Source organism: Neocloeon triangulifer, unplaced genomic scaffold, assembly GCF_031216515.1.
Source record: "Neocloeon triangulifer isolate White Clay Creek 2 clone unplaced genomic scaffold, ASM3121651v1 ptg000012l, whole genome shotgun sequence".
In the NCBI taxonomy this organism is placed as follows: Eukaryota; Metazoa; Arthropoda; class Insecta; order Ephemeroptera; family Baetidae; genus Neocloeon; species Neocloeon triangulifer.
In genome coordinates this window covers 4440594-4465911 of record NW_026775554.1, presented here as the reverse complement: position 1 = coordinate 4465911, position 25318 = coordinate 4440594, and the positions used below count along the sequence as shown (strand labels likewise).

At 37.2% G+C, this 25318-nt stretch overlaps 2 protein-coding genes across 3 annotated transcripts; one reads left to right on the top strand and one right to left on the bottom strand.

Annotated features, from left to right (window-relative positions):
* Positions 1–194: 194 nt before the first annotated feature.
* Positions 195–19595, top strand: LOC132197359 (MOXD1 homolog 1-like). Its single transcript, XM_059620606.1, has 11 exons — positions 195–460; positions 15710–15859; positions 15922–16110; positions 16195–16281; positions 16347–16542; positions 16742–16852; positions 17067–17230; positions 17352–17468; positions 17790–17915; positions 17977–18516; positions 18575–19595. Exons 1-11 carry the CDS (start codon positions 200–202, stop codon positions 18764–18766), a joined length of 2133 nt encoding a protein of 710 aa, XP_059476589.1. The 5' UTR covers positions 195–199; the 3' UTR covers positions 18767–19595.
* Positions 19596–20490: 895 nt separating this feature from the next.
* LOC132197361 (polypeptide N-acetylgalactosaminyltransferase 5) lies at positions 20491–25275 on the bottom strand. Of its 2 annotated transcripts, none has more exons than XM_059620609.1 (12): positions 25180–25275; positions 24262–24546; positions 23914–24195; positions 23694–23860; positions 23515–23642; positions 23240–23430; positions 23009–23186; positions 22721–22901; positions 21753–21892; positions 21592–21690; positions 21310–21444; positions 20491–21254 (listed from the first exon to the last, which is right to left on the bottom strand). In XM_059620609.1, the coding sequence occupies exons 2-12, from the start codon at positions 24375–24377 to the stop codon at positions 21102–21104; spliced, it is 1770 nt and encodes a 589-aa protein (XP_059476592.1). In that variant the 5' UTR covers positions 24378–24546; positions 25180–25275; the 3' UTR covers positions 20491–21101. The 2 variants fall into 2 exon arrangements, with proteins under 2 accessions (XP_059476592.1, XP_059476593.1); XM_059620610.1 differs by lacking the exon at positions 22721–22901 and adding an exon at positions 22189–22369.
* Positions 25276–25318: the final 43 nt, after the last annotated feature.

The window sequence follows — 25318 nt, the reverse complement described above, 5'->3', positions numbered from 1 at the left end:
TATGAGTCAAAATTAATAATATTCTAAATAATTATTATTTTTCAACTAAGAACAAAAAATGAATTTTATTTATCTCGAACAATTCTCCATTGGGTGCAGGCCTGTATGAAATAGACGGCCCCGCCGCGGTAACCAACAAGTCTGTGTGCAGATGTTTTTATCCGGCGAGCCGAGCCGGCTCAGTTCGAAGCGAGCCGCGATGAGGAGCGGAGTGATGCTGCCGCTACTGCTGCTTGGCCTTTTCGGGGCCACCACCGGGGCCCCTCAGTGGACCCACTCGGTGCAGTTGTCACCCGAGTACACCCTTTTCTGGAGCCCCGACGAGCACTGGATCTCGTTCAAAGTCGAGGTGCGCACCTTGGGCTTTGTCGGTCTTGGTTTTTCGCCAAACGGAGGCATGGCCCACGCGGACATCGTCATGGTGTGGGTGGACGACACCACTGGACAGGCACACATTGGGGTGAGTGTTGCTTTACGCCTTGCTTAATTTATTAATTTTTTTATACTTTAATTAATTTCTGATTTTATAATTATTTTAAGAACTATAAAAACTATCAAATTGAACAAACAAATTAATGTTGGAACATTGTAACAAAAAGCTTATAGAAATTAAAGCACTTAAATTTGAAACGTAAAAAACGCTTCATTTTTAGGGCGTTGAATTTATATATCAACCAGGATAAAGTCGGTATAAATGTTCCAAGGTGCATTCCTGAAACCCAAGACCCGATCATGGCTTTGAAGCTCTGATTGCCAAACACATTGTAATTCTGAGTAAGAGCTCTGCATAAACAGTTAGTGCATCCTCATTGCGCCGTGCTCGCTGATTCACATGCAAAAATCTCGGAATAAAGCTGTTGTCCGAGACTCGATTGTGAATCTTCTGCTTTCAAAGGCGACATGCACGAACTGTCAAACGATACGTACAATAAGTAAGCTGTTCTGCCAAGAGAATTGGAATCCAATTGTTTCAAGATGCTTTGGAATTTCGTTAATAAATGCATCAAATTAATTTTTTTTTTAATTCGGCAAATTAAATAATAATAATAATAATTAATATTATATCAAGAGAGAAATTATTTAACATTCTGTTTAATATTTTTCAATTCATGTTTTTATGGGTATCAAATAAAATTTTGGGTGTTTAGGACTCTCAACCGAAAATCAGGGTTCCTAAAAGCCTCTTTTTCGTGAATCCTTTTCTTTTTATTCTTCTGCAGCGGCGCGGTCCATTCATTTCCATTCATTCAAGTCTCCGGCGTCTGGTTCGCTCTGAGCACTTTTTGCATCTTCTCTCGTCTTTGCGTTTATTCTCAGCAGCACGAAACGAACCAAAATACGCGCACAATAAACCTGTTCCTGGCTCTTCAGACTCATATGAATTATCATCTTTGGAATAAAAAATCAAATCGAACGAGAGACCCTTTCTTTTTTTTTCAAAATAATAATTCTGCCGGTTTTGTATTGTCGTGAACGTTGAATATTAAAACCTCTGTGGAATAAAGGAGCGTGTCCGTGCGCCAATAAACGCCGATTCTGCACGCAAATCGCTCTCCAAATTCATTATGCATGGATCAAAAAGTTATTCCTTTGCACGCTCGTCGGTCGTAAGCCGTGTGGCGTCTGCCACTCTGCCGCCACGACGTTTGTTTACTTTAATTATGGCGCTTGATCCTGCGGAGGAAATCTCCTCTCACGTAAATGAGCATCTGCGCGCAATAAAATCGAAAATGCGGCCCCTTTGTGGCACTTAAGGATCTACTTAAAATTCAAATTGGTGCCTCTCTAAATAACAAATAATTATGGCAAGTTACTAAAATTAATTGATGTCATTTGTTTTGGGTGTATTGAAAATTTTACCAAAGCATTTTATTGAGCATCAATTTTTGATGATTGGATTTGTTTTGAATCATTGAAGGAAAAATTATAATGAGGGAATGAACAAATTTGAATTTCAGCAGCTGGAGTTTTGAATAAATCATTATGTTTGATAAAGGGGGACATTGAGATGCGCCTTTGGCAAGAAAAAGGCGTTGCTCACCTTGTGTTACACGCGATAAATAAATTATTACAGGTCCATGAATATCTACAATGTTGTGTACAATTACGCCTGTGAACTGTGAGAATGAAATAATCGGTTAAAAATTATTCAATTATTTAAACAATCAAATCTTGGTAGTTTATTTGGAATTTATCTTGTCATAGATGAATTTTTAATTATAATATTTTTAATAATTTATTTACAAAGTTATAGCTTGATTCATTTTTAAAAATCCTTATTGTCATTTTAAATAAAACGGTAACCTGATTGTGAGCAAGAATTATGCTGCTGATCTTATACCATTGTACATTTTTTTTTCAATTCCGAGACATCTCGCTCAGTTATCCATCTGCTAGAAATTTCCCACAGGAATATACTTACTGGGCTTTGCTGCTCTCGAAGCGCACCCTTTTGTGTTTTTTGTGCCGCGCTGTTAGCGTGCGTGTGAGCGCAGAGCACAGCAGATCTGGTTCTTTACTTTTTACTTTTCTGCCCCCAGCAGCTTGCACGCTCATTATTGCCGCACTACTTTATATTGTGTGTCGTCGGGTAGGTCTTCGCTTTATTATTTTTCCTCTTTGTCGCCGCCGAGAGAGATGAAAAATTTCCCAAAGGGATTAAGGTCGCGCTACGTGCTCCGTCATACCCTTTTCCAGGGCCGCTGATTTATTATCAACAGTGAAAAAAAATCGGGCGAGTGCTTTTTGTCATGATAAAACGGAGGATAGGTCAGGGTTGGAATTTGATACTAAAGTGGATGATTATGTTGTTGAGAGTGTTTGCTGAGCCTCTGTTGAATGGGACAGCAAATTTGTTTGCTTAAATCTAATTTGCTCTCCATATTAATTAAATTTGCGCATAATATCTTCAAAAGATTACTAAATTTTAACACGGAATTTTGAAATTGTAGAAAAAATTCCGTGCTTCTGGATAAAAAGAATTTTAATGGCTTCAATTCTAAAATTCCAAAAAGAAATTGTATTTTCTCAAATCAGAAATACCCACCTGTAATATCAATAATTGAAAATTATATCTGATAGATTGCTTTCTGTTTTTTGTTTGTATTATTATTAAATACGAAATTAATTGACGCACATAAATGAAATTCGCCATTTTGCTTTAATTCAACGCACTCGGCAAAAGAGCTGCACCTTTCCTCTGGAAGCTATTTCCGCTTGCAATAAATAATAAAAAAGAACCGCCTGTCTGCTTGGGCGCTTCTCGTTCATTTATTTATTTAATTTTATTTATTAGCACCGCCGCAACGACGAGTTGAAATTTTCGCAAACTCGTCTGCCCGCTTCTGATTTATACTGGAGTTTATTCATTTTTTTTATCTGCATGTGCGAACGTCTGCTGTCGATGTGCAGCAAAGCAAAAGCAGTCGGTCTCTGACTGAGAGCGACGCTTTTTATGTGCTTTCCGTCCCACCTCAAGGTTGGCAGAGCGAGAGAGACCGACGGGGAGCTCCTTCGGAAACGAATTTATTTTTGCACGGCGCGTACGGAGAAATGAATAAGTGAATATAAAATATGATTCCATAGCGTGTATTTATGGTGCGCACAGTGAAATATACACATAATGGTGTATTTATTACTCAGGTATCAGTTCTAGCTATAGTGGCCCGACTGGTTTTGTTCTTCTTAAAGATTACAACCGCTTTTTCGGGCAGGGTATAATGTTTCTTTTTCTCCGACTTGAAAGTCGAGTTAGCCGAGGAAGATGAGCGCAATTCGCTCTTCCTTGTGCATTTCTTATCAAGGCAGAATGACAACTTGAAGTGAGTTGTAATTTTTTAAGATAAATTCATATTTTGATGAGAGATTAATTGAATTTTTTTTCTTTTATTTATAAAATGTATTTTAAATTTAATATTGTAATTAAAATTAACCTTAAAATTCTTAAAAAAAATATGTATTATTAATTTGTAATTATAAAATTATAATACTCAAACATATATGTAAAACTTTTTAGTTTGTTTTGCACCGTAACTTTGAATAACTGATGATAATGATAATTTACGATTTTTCTGTCAATTTTTGTGTCTTGTTTGATTTTTACTTCAAAGGAGAGTATCAATGGAATATTTTAGTAAAATTTAGGTAACTAAAGCATCCTATCTGCACAGAGGTTTGCCTACTTTACACTCCTCCAATAAAATGCCCGTTACTCTGGCAAAATTCAAATTCAATTCAACGAAATTTAGCAAAAGGATTTTGGCGGGCATCACGGAACGGGAGTAAATGAATTTACACAAAATCGACTGGATAAGCAAAGAAGGAAATATGTTATCCAGATTATTTGCAAGTGCTTCTTCGCTACAGAGTAATTTCAACCAAACTTTTTCTGCAAAATAAGTCCCTTGAAGCACCATGGTGATTCAGCGCCTTTTTATACCTGATTGTCTTTAGCGTTTAACTCTCACCGCATGTTTTCCTCTGTGTGGCTCGCGAAAATAACGAGCGCCATAAATTTAGAGCCGCAACTGCTGCCTAAAAGCAGCAGTTTTCAACAGACACCCCTCTTTTTTATGAACAGTCTGATATTTACAAAGTCTCTCGCACCTCGCCGATTTGATTCTCCACAATAATTAATGTTCAATTAGTGGTGAAATAATAATTGCTCATCTTAATTGAGCCAGATTTCTGAGAAGAAAAATGCTTCAAATCAACAATATCATAACATGAGCAATCATTAATTGCGTGTAGGTTTTTAGCTCGTAAAATAAAATAAGTATAATAAATAAATAAATTATAATATCCGGCGTACAAGTTGAGTTTTATCTTTTAAAAATGTGTTTCCAGCGAGATTCATGAAATTCGGACCAATTTCTAATGTTTATTTGTTAAATGATCGGCGGCGGCAACTTCTCTTCAAAGCCAGGATTTCACCACTTAATTAAACTCTGTGAGAAACGCAAATTCTTTTCAGCGTGCCGCGATTTTATATTTTAGTGTGTGGAGCAGAAAACGAGCCGCCGACACTTTGCTAGAGCGATAATGGCCAGGCAGCATCTCTTATCCAAATATTTGTGTGAAATTCCTGGCCGGATTTTCACCGGCAGCGCATAGAACGAGATCAGCTTCGGAGGGAGCTTTTTGTTGTCGACGAAACCAAACAAGACCAGAGAGGAATTTTTTCTTATAAAAAACACTCCGACCACGCACCAATTAATTTGAAGCAAATGTACGTTCAAACTGGTATATAATTGCACCGCTTTTTTCTTTTTTTCACTTGGCGGCGCCGAGAGAGAGGAAATCGAAAACGGCAAAGGCGGTTTACAAATTGAAAAATGTGCGCAACGTCAAGTAAATTATGTGCGAGCACTTTAACTGATTCGAAAGACGACGCGTGGGAAATTCACACATGCTTCCAAGAAGATTGAAAATGTGCCCGGCGCTTTTCTCAAAGTCCAGAATTGCGAATTAAATAAATTTTTCAGAAGGCATTGCTCTGAATTTTAAAAAGTTTCGTTCTCGCCAAGAATTCTGCAAATTGAAAGGCGCAAAAAATGCATGGATTAGGATATCAAATTTAATTTCATCAATAATATTTTTTTTTTTAATTTTTAAAGGTTCTTAGCTCCCATTCCCATATTAATATAAATATAAACAAAGTTTTTAAAGCAGATTTAATTATTAAACAATAAAAAACCAAAACACACCTGGGCTCTGATAAGAATGAGTTGTTGTAATCATTGTTCAAAAATTACTTTTCCTTTTCAAGCAACATTTAATTGTAAGAGGTCACGAACAGATTTGGACAGCAGCAGGTGCGATGGCCCTGAAGTGCAGAAAAAAAATGAAATCGGTCGCTCCGATTCCAGTTTTCGTAGGTTGGCGCCAATCAGGAGGCGCAAATATTGCAGATAAAGCAACTCGCTCATCTCCGGTCGCCTCAACTCCGGCGAGAGAGATAAAGAAATAAAGAAAGAGGTCCATTATTTCCACCTGTTGTGCGCGGCCAAGAAGCAGCACCTGCCCCAGCAGTCACGTCTGCGGCAGGAGCGGCCAGGGCGTGACCTGACTGCCTCTTGTCCCTGCTTTGTATGCAGCCCGCCGGCCCTCATAAATATTTGTCCAGCAACGTTCACACTGCGTGGAAAAACGGCAAAACGGCCGAACTGGTGCCAATATTGTATTGTCCGTGCAAAAAATCCTCAGGGGCGTGCTATTCCGTAATAATTATTTACAATTTAAAAATTGTTGCCAGAGCAGAAATTATGTAAAATTATTATATTTCTTGTCTTGTATTAAATAAAATGTTTACTTCAAAGTTAGGCTACAAAAAGAAAATTATAAAACATTTTAGAAAATTTGTAACTAAATTGATCACAAAAGTTTAATTTTAGTCTAATTGTTTTTACCCAGCGCTGAATAATTCATTTTAATTAGATTAAATAAAAATATAATTATGCTTCCTTATTTTGAATTATATTTATAAATAAATTTTAGTGCTGCTTTCAAACTACTCTAAATTTTATTTTTTCTAAGTTTTTATTATTGAGCTGTTTTTTTATTTTTAATTTGAAGAAGACGCCCCTGTTGGCACTTGTGACCATTGAATGTAATTTGAGCTGGGCAGTCGCCATGCAGCGGCCATAAGCACTGCGCATTCTCCTCGTCTGACTCACAAGTTCATTGTTACCTCTTCGTTCTCATCGCTCTTTGAAGTTTTAAGGAAACGACTGCCATTTGAATTCAACAGGCGTCACTTCTTCTTCTTCACTTCAAATAATACCAAAGGCTTGAGAAAATGTATAAGAATTTGAAACATGAACTTTGGCAATGCCAAAATTATTTCGCAACACAATAATTTCTCTATTCGTTAAGTGCTCTTTTCCTGCATGTGGGATTGCGCGAATTTCTAGAAAAAGGACGAGTTGTGCAAAAAAAAGCAACACTAATTAATCGCCACATCCTCCAAGCTTCTCAGCACCGCCCGCACTTGTTTTGAAGCAGGCATGTGTGTGCAGTCAAGACGACTGTATAATTACGAAACCCATCTGCCTGGCGGCAGGTAAAATAAAATCAGACGTTCAAAAAAATCAATTTTAGCACTTCCTGTGTAAGTGTGCTCGAACAAATTGGCCAAAAATACTGTTATTTGCGCTCTCGTTAAATTATTTTACAACTAGAAACCATAAAAAAAGGTGTCATCGTCTCTGGTATGAAGTTGTTTGCGTTATTTGCTCGATCATACGAAACGTACGAAGAGGTTGGCGTCAAGGCCGGTTCCAAATCCTGCTGATAAAACCTCTCGATGAAATTAATTTTCTACTCCTCGAGTTAATTGGCGACAATAAAGTGTCAAGTTTATTAGTTGGCGAGGGCGACCGTGCAGGAAAGTCCTTTAATTAGACAATTATTATTCGCTGATTTAAGGCGGTGATTATTATTCACAGGTAGATGCATCAAGCTTTGAATAATCGCACGGCTAATTGCACTTTCTTGTTTCGTGACAGCGTCCGCTTCATGGAATAATGAAATAAATTTTAAATAAATTTTAAATTGCGTTTAAATATATGAAGTTTATTTGACATGGTGATTGTCGAGTTTAGCGATATCAACAATATACAATATATTTTAATGAATATTTTCTTTAATTTTATTATATATTTTTTTAATTCAATCTTATCCATCATGCAAATAATGCGAGGATTTTTTTTGTATTTCAATTTTGTGTTTAAAATTTGCCACCTCCCACTCTCTAGTCCAAACGAACTCTATCAACTTAGATCTCAATTTTGAAAGAAATAACGTTGACTTAAAATTTATATTCTTGTGTAGATCTTAATTAATTTTTTAAAGTGACTGAACTAAGGCTACCTTCATATATTTTTCTTTCAATTGCAAGGAAAGGGTTGAAAAATCACTTATCAAAAATGAGACAATTTGTATTTTTTTTTCATTTTTTCACTAAATTTAAATGGAAAAATTCTGATAAATTAATGAAAATTAATTTAAATTTTAATATAAGCTTGAATCAGATAGATCTGTAAAAAAATGTGGTAATTTCGAGAAGCACTCGTTGACTCACGCCGGTGCCTCAAGGGGTGGCAAACTGCATTCACGAGTCGATTGCAGTCCCCCTTTGCTGAGCGCACAGAAAATAATTTGTCCAAAGGAAAGGGGTGCGCAGCTGCCTGTTGCTGGCTTGTGCGTACACGTTGTGTTATTTGCAGAGGAAACAGCACTTTTTGTGCGGATGGGATGCTGTTTGAGATTTTGTTCCTTCCTGTGCGCGACCTTGCTCGCCACGATTATTGAGAATGAAAAGTCTTCCTCTTTCTCATCCATAAAGAAATGCACCAATCGAAGCAGCGAGGCTTTTCGTTCCAAAGGAAATGGACCGACCGACGAATGCCTTTTGTTTTTTCTGTACCTTGCCGAGAGCATGAGAAATAAAAAAAGAGCGTAGGCGCGGCGATTATTCGCGAGCGACCCTTTGTCCCATTTGCCAAACTCTTAATTTGCTCTGCTGTTTGTGAAAGAACGAGAGTTTCTGCGTGGTAGCGTGGTTCCTTTCCATTTTTATTCACAGCGAGAGTTGAATGCGTGATTTTTGTTCGCGTCCCTCGGCAGCTTTTGCTGATGAGAGTTCAAGCTTATCAAAAAAGCTGCTGCTCCTGCTCAACTGATAGCGAAACAGGAAGTTTTGAAAAGTTTGCTCAGGATGCGTAAAAGCGTTTTGCTAATTAGCGCGTGGAGCTTTATGAAAATAGTAAATTCTCTATTAATTATATTATAATTAAATTAGACATTTTACATTTTATTCAATAATAAAAATTCATTATTTTTTTTAAATAAATTAATTTTTTTTTTAAATTTTACATAATAGACAAAACCATAGAAAAATTAAGAAATCATGGATGATCTTCCCTCAATTTCAATGTTTTCTAAACTTTCTCTGTATGCAGAACTCCAGCAAATCACAGCAAATGAGAATAATTTTACTATAGTTCATGAAAATTAAGCTTTTCATGTAACTAAGTTTTGGAAAACCTTTGATTCTATTATTTTTTTGTAAGTATGAAAATATAGAGAGTTCTTGTTTTAATTAAAAAAATTTAAATCTTCTGACGGCATTAAAATTTTTTACTTTGAATTTTCTAGGTTGATGAAATTTCTTTTATATAAATGAAATATTAAATTCTGGAAACCAAATATTTTTGTGCACATTACGGACATATTTGATTATTTTTAAAACCCCTGCTGGCCTCGCAGATGTTTTTAAAAAGCGACCACGCGCCAACGGAGCCACCCTCTTCCAGAGGAAAACGCACCCTCCTGCGATGCTCCTTCTCCGTTTCCCCTGCAGAATAGGACGAAAATGTAACTCGATCCTCGCTTGCAGACGAGCAGGCCATTTAGTTTAGAAAAAAACGGATGTGTTCTGAAATCCGGTGCGTCCAGAATTTTAAATCTGCTGATGAAAATTGAAGGAACTGCATCCGCCTTTTGAAAGAAAATAAAAAAACACTCGTCGACGCGCAGGAAGGGAGAGAAGAATGAATGAATGAACCGCCGCCTTACTTAAATTATCATTAGTGCTAGCGGAGGTCGATGAAAAAAAACGAGAATTAAAAAGCTTAGGCTTCCTGCACGACTTTTGAAGCAGCGAATTATACACAATTATGCGTTTTTACCATGCAAGGATAAGCAGCGAATACATTATTATAGGAGGGGATTTTTTGTTTGCAGCTTCTTGTTGTTCTTTTTCATTTTGGTTTTTTGAATAAAACGTGTGTTCATTGTCTGGAAAATATTATACAAGGTGTGTGCGTTGGCCGCGTGTGCCTCCGTGTTGCCGTCGAGAAATGGAAATTACCATTCATTTCACAGGATGTGGGTCCTGAAATTGCTGAAGGAGGAACTTCTTGGCCGGCCCCTGCACCATTCATTTCACGCGTGCTGTTCTTATCTCTTGCTTGTGGGCGTACTTTTACATTCGTACGTACAACAGCAATACGAATATAAAATTATGCATCTGTTTCCATAAAGATAGCAGAAGTCGGTCGTACATCCATATTAAACATAGTAAAAAAAAATGAATTTTGGAGATTTCAATGCGTGGTTATCTTTTGGCTCGCGTCTTTTTTTGGCTCAATTGAGACATGATTCGAACATAAAAATTATGAGATATTTTAAATTATCTTAGTTAATTAATTAATTAACTAAAAAAAGCAAGAAAAAACCAGAAGCTATTGCTTGATGCGATTCTCTTACAATAACTTGTTTCATTAAATCTTATTATTTTTTCTTTGTTAGGAAGAGAATTAAACAAACTGAAATTTTTCATGTTATCTAACTTTGATTAAAAAAATTTAACGGCAATAATTATGATAAAATTTTATAAATATTCCTTGGAAATAAAATGAAAAATGCACTTCTTTATAATCAAAATCCTATGTTTTTCTGTAATTTAAAATGTAAAATTCATATAATAAATGACAGACTTTGGTTAATTTTTATCATTTTCATCACTTAATAATTTTAATTTTTTTAGTTATAATTGTGAAGTTTTCACAACCGTTGAACGGACTGTGTGAAAATCGCAAGAATTTTGTCAGTTATTTAACGACTTCCCCTGTTCTCAACGCAGCCGGCTGCCGAATTAAATTCGTCACCGTGGCTAAACAAATTTTTTGAGAAGATAACACAAAGGAACATTTTCCACAGATCAAAAACATAAGAAATTTGCATTGTATCGCAGGTGGATGAATGCGAAGCGCCTGTGTTCTGGAATAAAACACAAGGTGTGATGGTTTTCGGCGTTGCGTGAATCTATCTGGATATCGCGAGCGAGCGAGCGACTCGCGGTAGGGGCCCTGGGGGTGCCTGCTTGCAGCGGGGCCAGGTGCGAGCTCATTTATTTACGCGCCACACCAGCTGCCCGCTTTTCTCGTTTTTTCCTTCTTCTTCGCTCTCGCAACAGATAGACATAATTCGTATTTGCCTTTTTCGGCAGGGAATTTTCGTCAGCACCTGCGGCGGCCCTACTTTTGAATTCATACACCGAAATTCAGGCTAACAAGAGGAGCAGCACACGACAGCAGGCACGCGACTCTCCAGAGATTATTTTGTTTGATTCTCCGGGGGATGCTGCACATGTGCGTGGGGTAGGTCGGCCTGCTGTTGAAAATCAAAGCCGTGCGTGCCCGACCAAAATAATACAAAAGCTGCGTCACGGGGTGGAAGCTTCTGGAGTTGGTTTTTCGTTATTTATTTTTATACACGTATCAGATAAATACATACAGAAGCCTCCCTTTTTTTACATTTCATCAAAAAGCTTATTTTCCGTCAATTAATCAATTAAGTAATAATGCTCAAGTTTATTTTTAGAATCTGATTGTAAATTATAATTCTAATAAGTAAATATACAACGTGAATAGAGAGTAAATAACTTTTAAATTGAAACCTCCGAGCTCTTTTTATAGAAATGGACTAAACTTTGTTTTCTTTTTTACAGTTTTCAAAATCATTAAAATGTTAAAAATAAAAAAAAGTTTATAGTATGCATATAATAATTTAATTAAAACTGCAGAAACTACATTAATTATATTTTATAGATTAATTTTACTATTTTTTTTATTAATTTATTTTAATGTTTTCATTTCAGTTTACACAATCATCTGGCAATTGGTTTGATTAACAATATTTAAGTCATTTAATTAAAAGAATAATTAAAATTATACTATATAACTCGTGACAAGTCCTGAAGGAAATTTCAAAACAATCCGTTCTGTCAAAATTTATAATTGAAGCTCAACCTGCCGAATAATAGCAATTGTCTTTTTAACCATTGCCAAATAAACGCACATCCTCCGATTCTTGTAATTGTTATAATTTAACCCTGTTTGGCCTGCGTGCGTAAATTATATTCTTAAGTCGGCAGCCAGCACGCATCCTGCCTGCTCTCAAAAGCAACAAGTCCTTGATGTCGTGACTTCCTCTCTCCGTTACTCTCATTATGAAGAACGCCGCAGCGTGTTTTCTGCGTTAATAGACACCTTGTGTGGAAAAACACACACCACTTTTATATTATGCATGTATATATGAAAAGAGCAGAGCAACAGGTGCAGCGACACCGACCGACCGCGCTCGACTGGAAATTGACGCCAAAAAACGAGCCTTCTGCGCTCGCTCAGGTGGAGCCGAGTTGATTTCCAAGACCGAATTTTTCTCCTTTTAGTGAAATGATTTTCGATTCTAAGTCAGGATGAATTTGATATTTTAGACAGAAAATATGACTCGGCAGATCAAATCTTTTTTATATTTGGCATTTGTGTGGGAACTCGAGGCAATACTGGCAGATGATGCGAAATTCCTTGCGCTCTCTTATATTTATATATTTGCGCTGCCGCGGCATATTATTTCAGCGACATTCGAATCTTTTATATTCTACTCTGGCCTGTACAATAAATTTATTGTCTGCCCCAGCGATGAGATGTGAATATATCGTCAGAAATGCCGCTCGTCGTTTTTCTTCTTTTGGCAAACTCCTCTCTTTGTGCAGTGCGACCGGATTTGGGAAATTTATTTCTCGCTCGTCGTCTATGGGAATCCGTTTGCAAAAATTTTCAATTCGCTTGTCACTGCCAATGAATGGACCGGCTCGTCGAGTTTGTTGTAAATCGGGACTGACAATCGAGAGATGCTTTTGTTCTCAAGTGGGAAAATTCGCACTTCCATTATCTCTGCCCTACGAAAATCTATGTCAATCACAACTGCTCTAGTATTTTTAAAGCGTTAGACGATTTTAAATAAATGTCTCCTGACAAAAAAATAGGGGAAAAATGTATAATGCAATAAAATCTGAACAATACGTATTTTTTCAAGAGGTTTAAAGCTGGTGGACTGCAATAATAATGTTAATAATAAATGAGTTTGTAGACTTCGTGTTTTTAAATCTAAACGCAGATACTAATATAATAATTTTCAAAATATATGATTGGACTCCTCCTTTATGTTTACAAAATTAATTGCACCTAAATTTATTTGAAAAATGGAATTTTTGTACTATACTTTGAAACCACATTATTAAAAGTTAAAATGTAAAGTTTGGTTGATACGAATTTTCATAAACAGACAAACTTATGAGACCGATTTTTGCCAAAATTATTTTTTAATGAAAATTGGATCATTTGGATAATTTAACGAATATTATTCCTAAAAATGATTTTTAAAAAAAAATACAAATTAGTTTATCAAAGTAGAAATTATGAAAAGATTGAGTGCTTAATTTTTATTTTTAGCAGCGTCACATTTTGTTAATGTGTTTAATTTTTGTCATATGTGGCAATTTCACTTGCTCTCGTCACCGCTCCTTTGACACAAAGATGACTGGCGCAAACTCAAATTTGAAACTAATAGCCGCAATTACTGGTCTCGGCGCCGTTGTATGCCTTCTGTGGTCTCGCGCGGCTCCTCTCCAAAGCAAACAATTTTTTCCAGCCGTGGAAATTGCACGGCGTGTGCTTCCGTGCGCTTTGTCTGCGAGTCGAAATTCAATTTACAATCGTATTAACGCTGCTTTTGCTTTTTATTCCTCCGCGCGCAGACGGCATTTATTCATAAGAAAGGCAGACACCGTGGAAAAGGTGCGCGCCGCATTATTTTTATTTTCTCTCTCGAATAAGCGCTTTGTGAGTTTCCTATTTGGATGGCTGCGCCTCTGTGCTTTTTTCTCATATTTACACTGAATCCGTCTCGTCATTTTTGAAATAAAAATGATGCATTAATTTTACTCTCAGCTTTTCGTAGAAATGAAAATACTCAGTCAAACCGAATTGATTTTCTCCCGCGTGATAGATCCGGATAAATTTTTTCCTCCTAATTGGCCGCAGCTTGTTCGACAGAACCTTCGATTTAACGACGATGAGCCGAGCGAATTCTTGCTGCTGCTCTGTTGGTTTTGCGTGTCTTATTGTTGGCGGCAAGGACGGACGAAAAAGATTTTTCGCGCATTCCGCAGACCGAGCTCGGCGAACACACAAAAGGATGCACGTGCGCCGCAGGTTTAATTTCCAGAGCGCCAGCACGAAATTGCATTTTTTTATTTGCACACTTGGCGTATATGGAAACTTGACTTTGCAGCGACAGAATGGAATTTTATGAATGAAAAAGACAATTCAGCGAATATAGTGTCAATGATATAAATTTATAAATGAGAGACGACAAGATGTGTCTGACAAATGTTATATTAAAATTAATGAAATTCCCAAAAATATCTAAATTTAAAAACTCTTCTGTTTATTATATTTTTATTAAAAGCTCACATCATTTTAAAATTAATATTAAATTATATACATGAAATTTAAATAATTTAATGGATTTATTAATTTTTTGCAGAATAAACTTGAAGGTTAGCATGACAAATTTTGAGTTTCTGTTGAATTATTTTTTTTAATTATAAATTTTTTTATAACATCTTGAAAAGGTCTTATTTACTGGGGACTGAAATTCACAAATAATTTCTTGGTTAAATTCATATTAAAACTGCTAATTAATGGAGACAAGATTAAATATTTGAAAAATTCTTAAACTTAATCCTTTTTAATTGAGAAAGTGACTTTTATTCCCATAATTAAAACCTTTGACACTTTTGAACCACCAGTAGTTAACATTTTTCTTTTTATTTTTTCTCTCCAAAAGCTCTTCACATTTTGTTGACCGTTACATGTTAAATAGCGTCCGTGTTCTTTTTGTCTCCAGTGCCGCACACGCACGCGAAATTCCGCAGACACGGACACAACTTAAGGAAAAGTCCAGGCAGGCGTGTTTAATTGCTGCCCAAATAAATCGAAAACAAGTCGGCACGAAAATCCAGGTGGGCGGCCTCTGTGAGGATTAAAGAGGTGCACGGCTGACAGCCTCATTATTCGCTTATTTTCGGCTAAATAGGCCCTAGCGAGTGGGCGCAAGGTCACCGCCCGCAAAGGTGACACCCTGACGCAGCCAGGATCATCCTTCTTTCTTTGAACGCTCCAATTAGACGGCGTGTACAATTTTAAAGGCGGAATTTCGTTCGATTTGGCCGACGTGGGAAATTCGGCAAGGCTGGGAAAATTTCAACTTGCCGTTCTTATTATTTTTGGACGCTTTTCTCTAGCAAAGAAGGACGTGTATGTTGTATGCTTGATGAATAAATTCAGTCTGGGGCCTCTGTAGGTGTTTTTGCTTTGTCTGTCTGCTGCTTTTCTTTTCTGCCTGGCTGAGAATTAAACGTCTTTGGCATTGCGTCACCGGATAGTTGAAAATATCGTAATGTGTGTGGGCAATAGAAATAATATTTGAAATTCATAATTTTATGTTATAACTCTTATAACTAAATAACGTTGAAATGAAAATAAAATTTAGCCCAGAATTCTGCAACTATATTATATAACAATAAGCAAAAACAAAACCAACGTTCAATATAATTTTTAGAAAAAAAAAATTAAAGGGGAACTCTAATTTTCTCAAAGAAACAAAAGTAGAAAAAAATCAACCTATTTTGAAAAAATTGGTTAAATTGTAAGGTCATAAAAAGTACCTGTGTTATGTATTTCCTATTTCATGGTATTTAAAATGCTAGATTGATGAAGATCAAATACAAATTAATTATTAAACTAAAATATTAGCAATTTTGTTACAAATATTTTTCATTTTCCACGTCTTTTTACAGGACTACCATTCGACACACAACGGAATTCCTCGGAGGGACGAGCTGCAGGACGTAGAACTCCTGGGCGCCGAGCAGAACGGAACTCACACAATCGCGAGGTTCAGAAGAAAATGGATAACGTGCGACCAGTTTTACGACTTTGGTCTAGGGGTCAGTTTCTTTTTGACGAAATTTTGAGGCGAGATTTTTACTTTAATAATTTCACTCTTTAGGAAGATACGGTTAGATTGATTTGGGCCTTCGGTCCGAATGATCCTGCCGACGGCGTTGACCCTGTCACTTGGCATGGTAAGCAAACCAGAGGCACCAGAAGCGTCTACCTCAAGGCAAAGCAACTTCCCAAGAAGAAGAAAACGCACCACCAAAGATCGGTGCGGCACTGGGACGTCAGAATGAGCAACGTGAGTTTCAAAAAATAAAAAAAGCATCGTCGTTGTATATATTATGTGTCAAGAAAAATTATTTACTGGAAATTTATTTTTTAGCTCTTGATTCCTGACAACATGGACACGAGATATTGGTGCAAAATCTTCAAACTGCCTGGTTTAGGGAAAAAACATCACATGATTGGGGTGAGCTTAAAATCAAAGAATATATTAAATTTAAATTTATATGGACTAAAATTTTTGATTTGCAGTACACTCCACTGCTTGACACTCGAAATAAGGGCGCGGTGCACCACATGATCTTGTACGAATGCGTTCACTCGAGGGCCCAAGACATCTTTGCTCGTTATGTTGCCCACGAGGGAGCGGCTTGTTACTCGCCCAAAATGCCTGTTGATTGGGAAAACTGCCTCACACCAATTGTAGCCTGGGCCATTGGATCAGAAGGTACGAATATAATTTTATTAAAAAGATTTTTTTTTAAATATATATATATATATATATATATATATATATATATATATATATATATATATATATATATATATATATATATATATATATATATATATTTGCCTCCCAAACTTGCAGAATGTTTAGCTAGTTAATAATTCTAAATTATTATTTTTTTTTATCAATTTTTTAGGAGAGTTCCTTCCTGAGCACGTTGGACTTCCCTTGTCTGACACCATTTACCCCAACCAAGACACATTTTTCATGCTGGAAGTGCATTATGACAACCCGACATTCAAAAATTGTAAGTTAATCTGCAACAAATAGAGAGAATAAGGTCATTTTGCTATAAATAAAGTTATTTATTTGCTAATTAATTTACTCATTGATATTTTTAATTTAAAAATAATTGGGCTAGAATAATTTCTATTTTATTATAGTAATTGACTGATTTTGCAGCCCAATGAGCAGAAGAAAATCCGAGACAAATTGACCGAAACATTTGATTTTATTTTTAGCACGCGACAATTCGGGCATCCGAGTGCACTTCACGGAGGAGTTGCGCCAATACGACGGGGGAGTGATGACTGTAGGCACCGCCGTCACTCCACTGCATTTGATTCCGCCTCGACAGCCCATGTACTCCACCGCTGGCTACTGCACTGACGAGTGCACTTCCAAGGTATGATCAACAACCCAATCGGCACCTGCCGGTCCTGTCAGTCGCTCTTCTTGCCGCCTCATCAATTTCCTGCCCAGTGACCTGCACAGTGTTAATTTAGTTGAACGGTTTTGTGTTGCAGATGCTGCCAGACACGGGCATCAAAGTTGTGTCCGTGGTGCTGCACTCCCACCTGGCTGGAAGGAACATGCGCCTCCGACAAATTCGAAATGGAAAAGAACTGGCTCCAATTGTTGAGGTAAAAAAATATTTTTTAGTTAAACAAAATGAAATATTAATTTAAAATTACATTTTAACTCAAATAAGGTTCCACTTAGTCAAGTTTTTATCCCTTGAATAAATTGGAATAAAATGTTTTTAAGTATTTTTTATACATATTTAGAACAAATATCGTAAGATTTTACTTTTTTTATAATACACATTAAATTTAATAAAATTTTTATTATTAAATGGAAATAAAAACGATGCAGAATTTTTTTGTTAAATATACTTCCTTCAGTCTTATAAAAATTTCAATTTAATAATTTTTATTTGACCCTTTTTTTATTTATTGTCGTAGGACGCACAGTATGACTTCAACTACCAACAAGCCCGCATTCTGAAAGAAGAGGTGCCTATTCTTCAAGGCGACGAACTGATCATGGAGTGTGGTTATGAAACCACCAACAGAACTGAACCAACCTTTGTGAGTTCCTTTTCTTGGTTAAATTGAAGCACTTGTCCTAATAATTAAATAAATTGTACAGGGTGGTTATTCAACCAAAGAAGAGATGTGCCTTGCGTTTGTGCTTCACTACCCTCAAACAGCCCTTGCCGGCTGCTACAGCATGACCCCTGTCAAGTCATTCTTCTCGATTTTGGGCGTCAAGGAGTTCTACAACACGGACATGGCCAACATTGAGAAAATGCTGCTGCACACGAGGGACGAGGATAACATTTGGCGCCCGAAACCTTCTCCTGTGACGCCTCCCTCCCCCGGCACCCCCTTCCCTGACTATCCTCCAGAGGGTGGTCACATTGACGACGAAGCAAACCAGAAGGCCATCATGGCCCTGAAGAACATGAAGCCGTTCACCATCGAACCTGCCGAGGGAGCCGGCGATGTGACTGGAATCTTTGACGAGCTGACCATCAGACTGCCTTTGGAATTCCAGAACAGGAGTTTCCTGGCCCACCTGATTGAGCTGCCCTGGGCCGAGAGACTCCTCACTCAGAGAATTGAGGAGTCCTTTTACAAAGGGCAGCACCTGACTTTCTGTCGGAGGAAAGATGACGCCCTTGCATTTGTAAGGATGACTAATTTTATTAAAAATGTTTATATTAAATATTTTTGTCAAATTTCAGTTGCCTAAAATTCGGTCATTCCCGAATATAACTCAGCTGCACCAACCACCAGAGCCTGTTAGGGATGTTAACTGTCCTGTGCGCAGAGGAGCGCAATTGGGGAGATTTTCACCTAGCAGTGGCCCTAAGCATGAGCCAACCCTGATAAGCTTGGCCTTTGTAGCATCATTTGTCCTGCACTGTACATTTTGAAGACTTTTGAATTTTTGTCTCTGTATTGAGATAATCAATATTACTCATTTTTTTTCTTCGCGCCAACGACGACTATTTTAACTTATTGACTTTTTGTTAGGTTGTGATTGTCAAGATGGATTATTGTAATTTTTGATGCGCGCGTACATGACATTGAATTATTTCCTCATACAAATATGAATAAGTCATCCAACCGTTGAATGAGATGACACGCTTGTTACCAATGCTGGATGGACGAATGAATGTTGCTGATTAACATTAAGTAAAATGATTGTGATATATCTTTTTGGTAACATGACGGCAGTAAAGTGCAGTCCTGAATTACTCGAAACTTACGAATGCACTCATTCAAATGCCAGTCTAGTGCATTTCCTTAATTGTAATAGCAAGTAAGTAGCATTACTTAAATATTTCCGCTTGCGCACATTTTCCTTTCATATCAGCTGACTTAAAAATTGTACATAAATTCATTTCAATCAAAACTCATTGGAACCCATTTCATTATTTTCATTTGTAATTTAATTACAAATCCTTTCTGTCGGCTTAGTATTGGATTTTGCTATTATTAGTTAGCTGATATATTTTCCCCTAGTCTCATTCAAAGTAATGCAAAAAAAAATTATAAACTATTAATCGAACAGGTTTTGTGCCTGGTTAAAAGCTTTCGTTTTGATCTTACGTCATCCCAAATTTTAAAATGTCCCAAATTTTGTAAATTTTTAATTTTAGGAATCTCTCTTTTTGTATAATTTTTTTTTTTAATCTTTTTCTCTGTACATATAATCTGAAGTAGTGTTAATTTTGTAATAAAATGAACTTCTGCTGTAAATCCAAGTTTTATTTGATTCAAATATAAACAGTTTTGATCTCTTGAAGATTCAATTGGATTTCAACTTTCAACTGAATATTGAAATTATAATTAATGGTATATATACCATCACAAAATATTGGTAATTAATTGCATTAATGGAGTCACGGTCAATTAAAATATGAATCTTAAAAACAGTAGGGCACAAAATCAAACAGCAAATTATGGAATGTAAGAGGATCAGCATAATTATGCACATAACTTTTGGACGAATTATATAATCATCTCTCAAACTACACTTAACTTGCGCAATAAGATTTAATACTGATTTCGTGCAGTTTCTGTGGCGTTTAATTTAGTTACATGATGTGAGTGTAAATTTGTGCTGATATCCATTTAATTTGATTTAAACTGCTTTTTGAGCTTCAATTAAATTGAATCGCGCTAACTTAGTTAAGTATGCAACAAGTGTAGGTACCGCAGTTGAATTTCGGAAGCATTCGGCCTGACTGAATTGTGCAGTTAGTGAAGAAAAAACTAATTCCATTAACTATGCAGTCAGTAGAGTGAAGTTGAACCCTGTACATGTCACATAAGAAAATAATAAAAGACCCTGGTGATGAAAAACAAAAATACTGTTCACTCAGAGCAACTAAAAACATAAATCCGTATATAGCTTTAACTAGCACCGTCACCTCACAACAAAAGTAAAGACAAACTATAGTGTAGTTGATAACAATAAATTTAGGACTTGAGTTTTTGCACCTTGACAAGGGGCTGGGGGTTTTTCACATGTCAAAATAAAATTAATAATTATTACAAAACAAATAAAATGACTTGGCAGCAACATCCAAACCTTTAACAAAATAAAAAGAAAATAGAGGAATGCACATAAATGTTTTAAAATTTAAATATCTACACAGCAGTAAAAATATATAATTATCTGAATTGCACAAATTTTGTATCAAAGACTAAATTAGTGCTGATTTTCAACTATTTGGACACAGATTTCTTAATATTTAAAATTATGCTCATGCACGTACCCATAGTATTCAAACATTTCAGATTTGTCTCGTGAATCACCATTAGATTTGCTTTCACACATCGAAATACAAATGAATAATTTCAATCTAACCTAAGTGAGTTGGTTTCATAATTACTTTAAATTACTTTTGCTTAATAGTTTTAAATTACTTTTATAAAGTTCATTCCAAATAAGAACCCGCCTCTTTCAGCAGTCAATTCCAGCAATAAGCTTTCTTTTGATAGTCCAATATTACATTTTGAAGCATGATAAAGATCGATAATTTTTTTTCTTTTCTAAATCCAACGTTATTATGCCATTGCTTGCACAGGTTTGGAGCTGAACTTGCTTCTAACAGGTGGCATTTCCCGAAGCCACTGATATGGTTAAAAAATCTCGTTGCCGAGCGAGTCCCCGTTTTGATGAACGGTGCGATTAATAGCAAACGTGTATTGCTTTTAAAAGTATTATCAACTGGATTGCGAGTCAATTTAGTCACAGCCTCAGGCTCTGTTTGCCTGCCACTTAAACTTGCTATCCATTACCCACTGTTGGCCTTCAGATCCATCACACGGCCTCAGCAACGGCTTTGAAGAGTCCGAGTGGTCCGGTTTCTGCAAACACTGCCCTGTGTTTTTGTGCCGGATCGTCCGGTCCTAAAAATAAAATTGGGTTTTGAGAAAAGAATAAAAGAATTACGATTTAAGGTACAGTTGTGTCATAGCTCCACTCTTGGTTGCCACCCATGCCGTGGCATCTGACAAGCTTAACAGGCCCGTTTTGACTGGACGCATCCAAGCAGTTGTCATCTGACATGACCTGTTGCCTTTTTGTATAGGCAAACACCTGGAATAAATATAATTAAAAAATATTTAACGTTTGGTATTTACTTTGATTAATAAGTTAAAATTATTACCGTACCTGGTGCATTACTGACTTTTTAGTCTATGATTAAATTTTGAGAAAAAAATTTAATTTTAAAAAGAAATATACCTGATTGCCTCCGAGGCCATGACAGTAGCTGACACCAAGCAGCTCTCCACTTTTGCGGCCCATTGTGTCAAGACAATTTTGAGTTTCGGCGTTACGGATCTATGAAAGGAAAATATTAATTTAAATTTATAAAAAAATTAAGTTTCATCTCATATTTATACCTCTCCTAAATAATAATAGTCTAGGGGCATTTGAGATTCAGGGTAGACATTCTCAAGGTACCATCTGAAGCTTTTGCAGCCAAGTTTCTTTCTCAATTCTCTTCGATCGGTTACGTTGCCAACGTTAACATTTCTGGCACCTGAAAGGACAGTTCAAATTGAAGGTCTGGTGCCAAGTGGTGCAGACGGAAGTTAGAAATAGCATGTCATGCATTTCATAGAAAACAGACTTGGATATGTATTATATTTAGCAGAACCAAGCTTGAATTCAGTACCTAATGTGCACCAAACAGGTGTTAAAAAAATTAACCAACACTAATTTTGTTAGGACGTGTATTTTGATTAATGAAACAAGAAGTGGCTTGTGAAATTATTCGAAATGTGCTTTAGACAAAATATAAGAAGCAAAGGACAGACAGGGGAAGAAGAAGCTGACCTGGATTAATATTGTAGTAAAAGTCTTTCCACTCATCCATCCAAACCTCTGCCAACCTGGCGTTGTTATGATTGACAATCTTTGAGGTGCCCCCGGGAAAAGTGTACGGCGTCGACTTTCTGAAGACGTGTCCCACGTGACTACAAGTGGCGATCTCCACCGAACCACCACACATCCACGTCTAGAAACAGCCACCCACCACGCCAAGTGAGTTTATGTCATGCTTTACAAGTAAGTTAGTTTCCACATCAAACAACCGCCAGGTATACAAGATTAATTGTTTAGTCTCGAACATTACAGAGAGCCCTAAATTTGACAAAGCGTCGGTTCATTCACTCACGATGTCTCCTCAAATTCAATGCTGAAAATTAGTGACAAACATGCAATTATTATCGGGGTTCATGCCATGTAGGATCCCAGAACCAGCACGATCTTGTAAAAATTAAAAGGTGAAAGAGAGACAAATGCCAAATTAACCAAGAAAGGGTTAGTGAAAAACTGGGGTTGCAATCCATAGCTCCTCGGCAGGTACCTGGATTCATCGAATAGTAAAACTCGCGCCACTCGTCCATCCAGACCTCAGCAACTCTGGCCGCGTTGTGCAGAACGATTTTCGAGACACCTCCAGGGAAGGAGTACGGAGATTTGTCTCGGAAAACGTGTCCCACATGGGAGCACGGAATGATTTCAAGAATGCCTCCGCACTGCCACACCTGATTTTTGTTTGTTTAAAATGAAAAAGGGAAAAAATTCCAGCACATCAAAATTTTGGCTGAAAAACAAATCCGATTTGGAAAAATAATAATAAGTCGTCACTCACTCTGAACGACATCTCCAGGTTCTCTCCGCCCCAGATATCCATGCCCTCGTCGTAAGAGCCAAGCTCGTAGAAATAATTTCTGTCGATTGAGAAGAGGCCACCAGCCATGGTCGGCGTCCTCAGAGGAGCAGTTCTGTCGCCGCCTCTCCTCTGCATTTCTCTTTGCGGCACTCGGTACCTAAGACAATACTTTAAATTTCTAATTTTACTATTCACATTAATAAAAATAACCATCTGAAGTTAAGTTTCCAGTTGAAACCACCCCATGTCATGTCTGAAGCTGTTATGTACTCAAAAGAGTCGTCCGAGATGACATCGATTATCGGACAGGCTACTGTTTTTTTGTTTTCGGCGATTCTTGCTAAGAGAGGCTCAAGCCATCCTTCCGTACACTCACAGTGAGCATCCAAGAAGGTGATTACCTACATTAAAAGTAAATTGATGTATTAAAATGCTACATTTGTTAAAAAAATTATTTACTGTAGAAAATTTTATATATTACGAACCTGCCCCTTGACATGTTTGGCTCCAAGCAGTCTGGCTCTGATCAAACCAGACCTCTTAGGCATTCGGAAAACGTGAACAGGAACTGGCAGTTTTCGGCAATACTCCTCCAGCTGAGTTCCCAAGTGTTCTATACAATCCAATATAATCAAAAATTTTTTTATCGCCAAACAGTTCTTACCTCTTTCACTTTTATCATCAACAAGGATAATTTCCTCCAGCAATGCCTTCGGAGACCTATTGATGACACTCCAAACTGTCCTCAAAAGAGTGGTCCACGCTTCGTTGTGGAACACGATTACAACGCTAGTAGTTGGCAACTTCTCTGGGTACTCTTTATCTTTACACCTGCATAAATGTATTATTTATCAAATAAAAAATAGCCATAAAAAGGAGCTTGCCCATTCAGTCTAACATCAGTCAGTGATCTATTGAGGGAAATCAAGTCCGAGGCCACCAAATTGAACTGGTTTATTTTAAACTTCTCCTTGGCCTCTGCCTGGCGGTCCTCCGGAATGGTCACACCTTTACCCATTTCGCCAGGCTGACCAGGATGATCCCGCACAACTGGGGCCGGAACCCAAGTTTTGAAATTCCACCCGTACGAGTGGCCATCCTTTTTCTCCTCAATCTTCAGTTCCTCGGCCACAGGCTTTTCAATGCCATTCTTGTCGTCACAACACCTGATGATTTTTATCATGGAATAAATTGAATTAAAAAAAAAAAAAAATGAAAATATTCATCCAAACCTGGAGCCAACGCACTCGGTGTAGTACATAAGCACCATCACGCCGATGAGGAACCACACAAGGGACGTGAAGAGGATCACCTTACAGGTATGAATTCTGATTTTGGTCCGGAACATGGTTGGATCTTCAGTGGATAACAGAAGCGACTGTTTGGGGGTCGGTCGCGGTCACACAGCAAGCGCGGGGTCAAAGGCTAGCTTTTGGTCGAGAGGTCTGGCATGCTGTGGCAGGCGAGGAGCAGGTCAGGTTCTACCCTGAGTCTCTGCAGAAGGTCACGCTGACAGCCTGAAAAATTTTCAAAGACCGATAATTTTATTTTTTGAAATTTTATTTATATGACTTTAATGTTCAAATGTCAGAGTTATGTGTTGTTTACAAAATTGTGCATGAAATAAACAAATGCGCATTATTCTGTTCAATTGAATTAATACGATCGTAATTTACAAGGTACTCGTGTCAGCAGGAAAATCGTGATTCAAGTTTTGATTTATCTTTGCTTTCGTTTCATTTTCCCCAAATATTGTTGACGCAGCAATTTTTAAGCGGATATAATAAAACTCTTTTTACGTATTCATTTTTCTCTCTCGTTTACTTCTCATCTACCGAAGTTTAAGTACCGAAATGAAAAAAAATATCTACTCAAAACATTTGTAACCACAAAATTCGTGCCCTCAGGTAAGATGACCTTTCAAAACTGGGTGAGTTCGTGAGAGCTGTAAAAGGGCATTCACTTGACAATACACAATACCGAGATAATACACCGAGGTCTGATAGTTTTCGCACGCGAATATTTAGTGAATTCGACCTTGAGCAGGGTGGTACGGATGTAATTTTAAACGAGCTAATCTTGGAAAACAAATATATGTTCAACCTGTGGCTGCTCGAGGCTTGGTATTTGGAAAAATCGGAAAATCCTACCTGTATATTGACCAAATCGAGCCACCTTCTGTGACCATTATTGCAGGTGTCGCACCTTGCCGCCAGAGGCGCCTACGTCAGCAAACGTGTCACCGGCGCGCCAAAGGCTCGTTTGCTTCGAAAGTTTTACCCCCCGGGA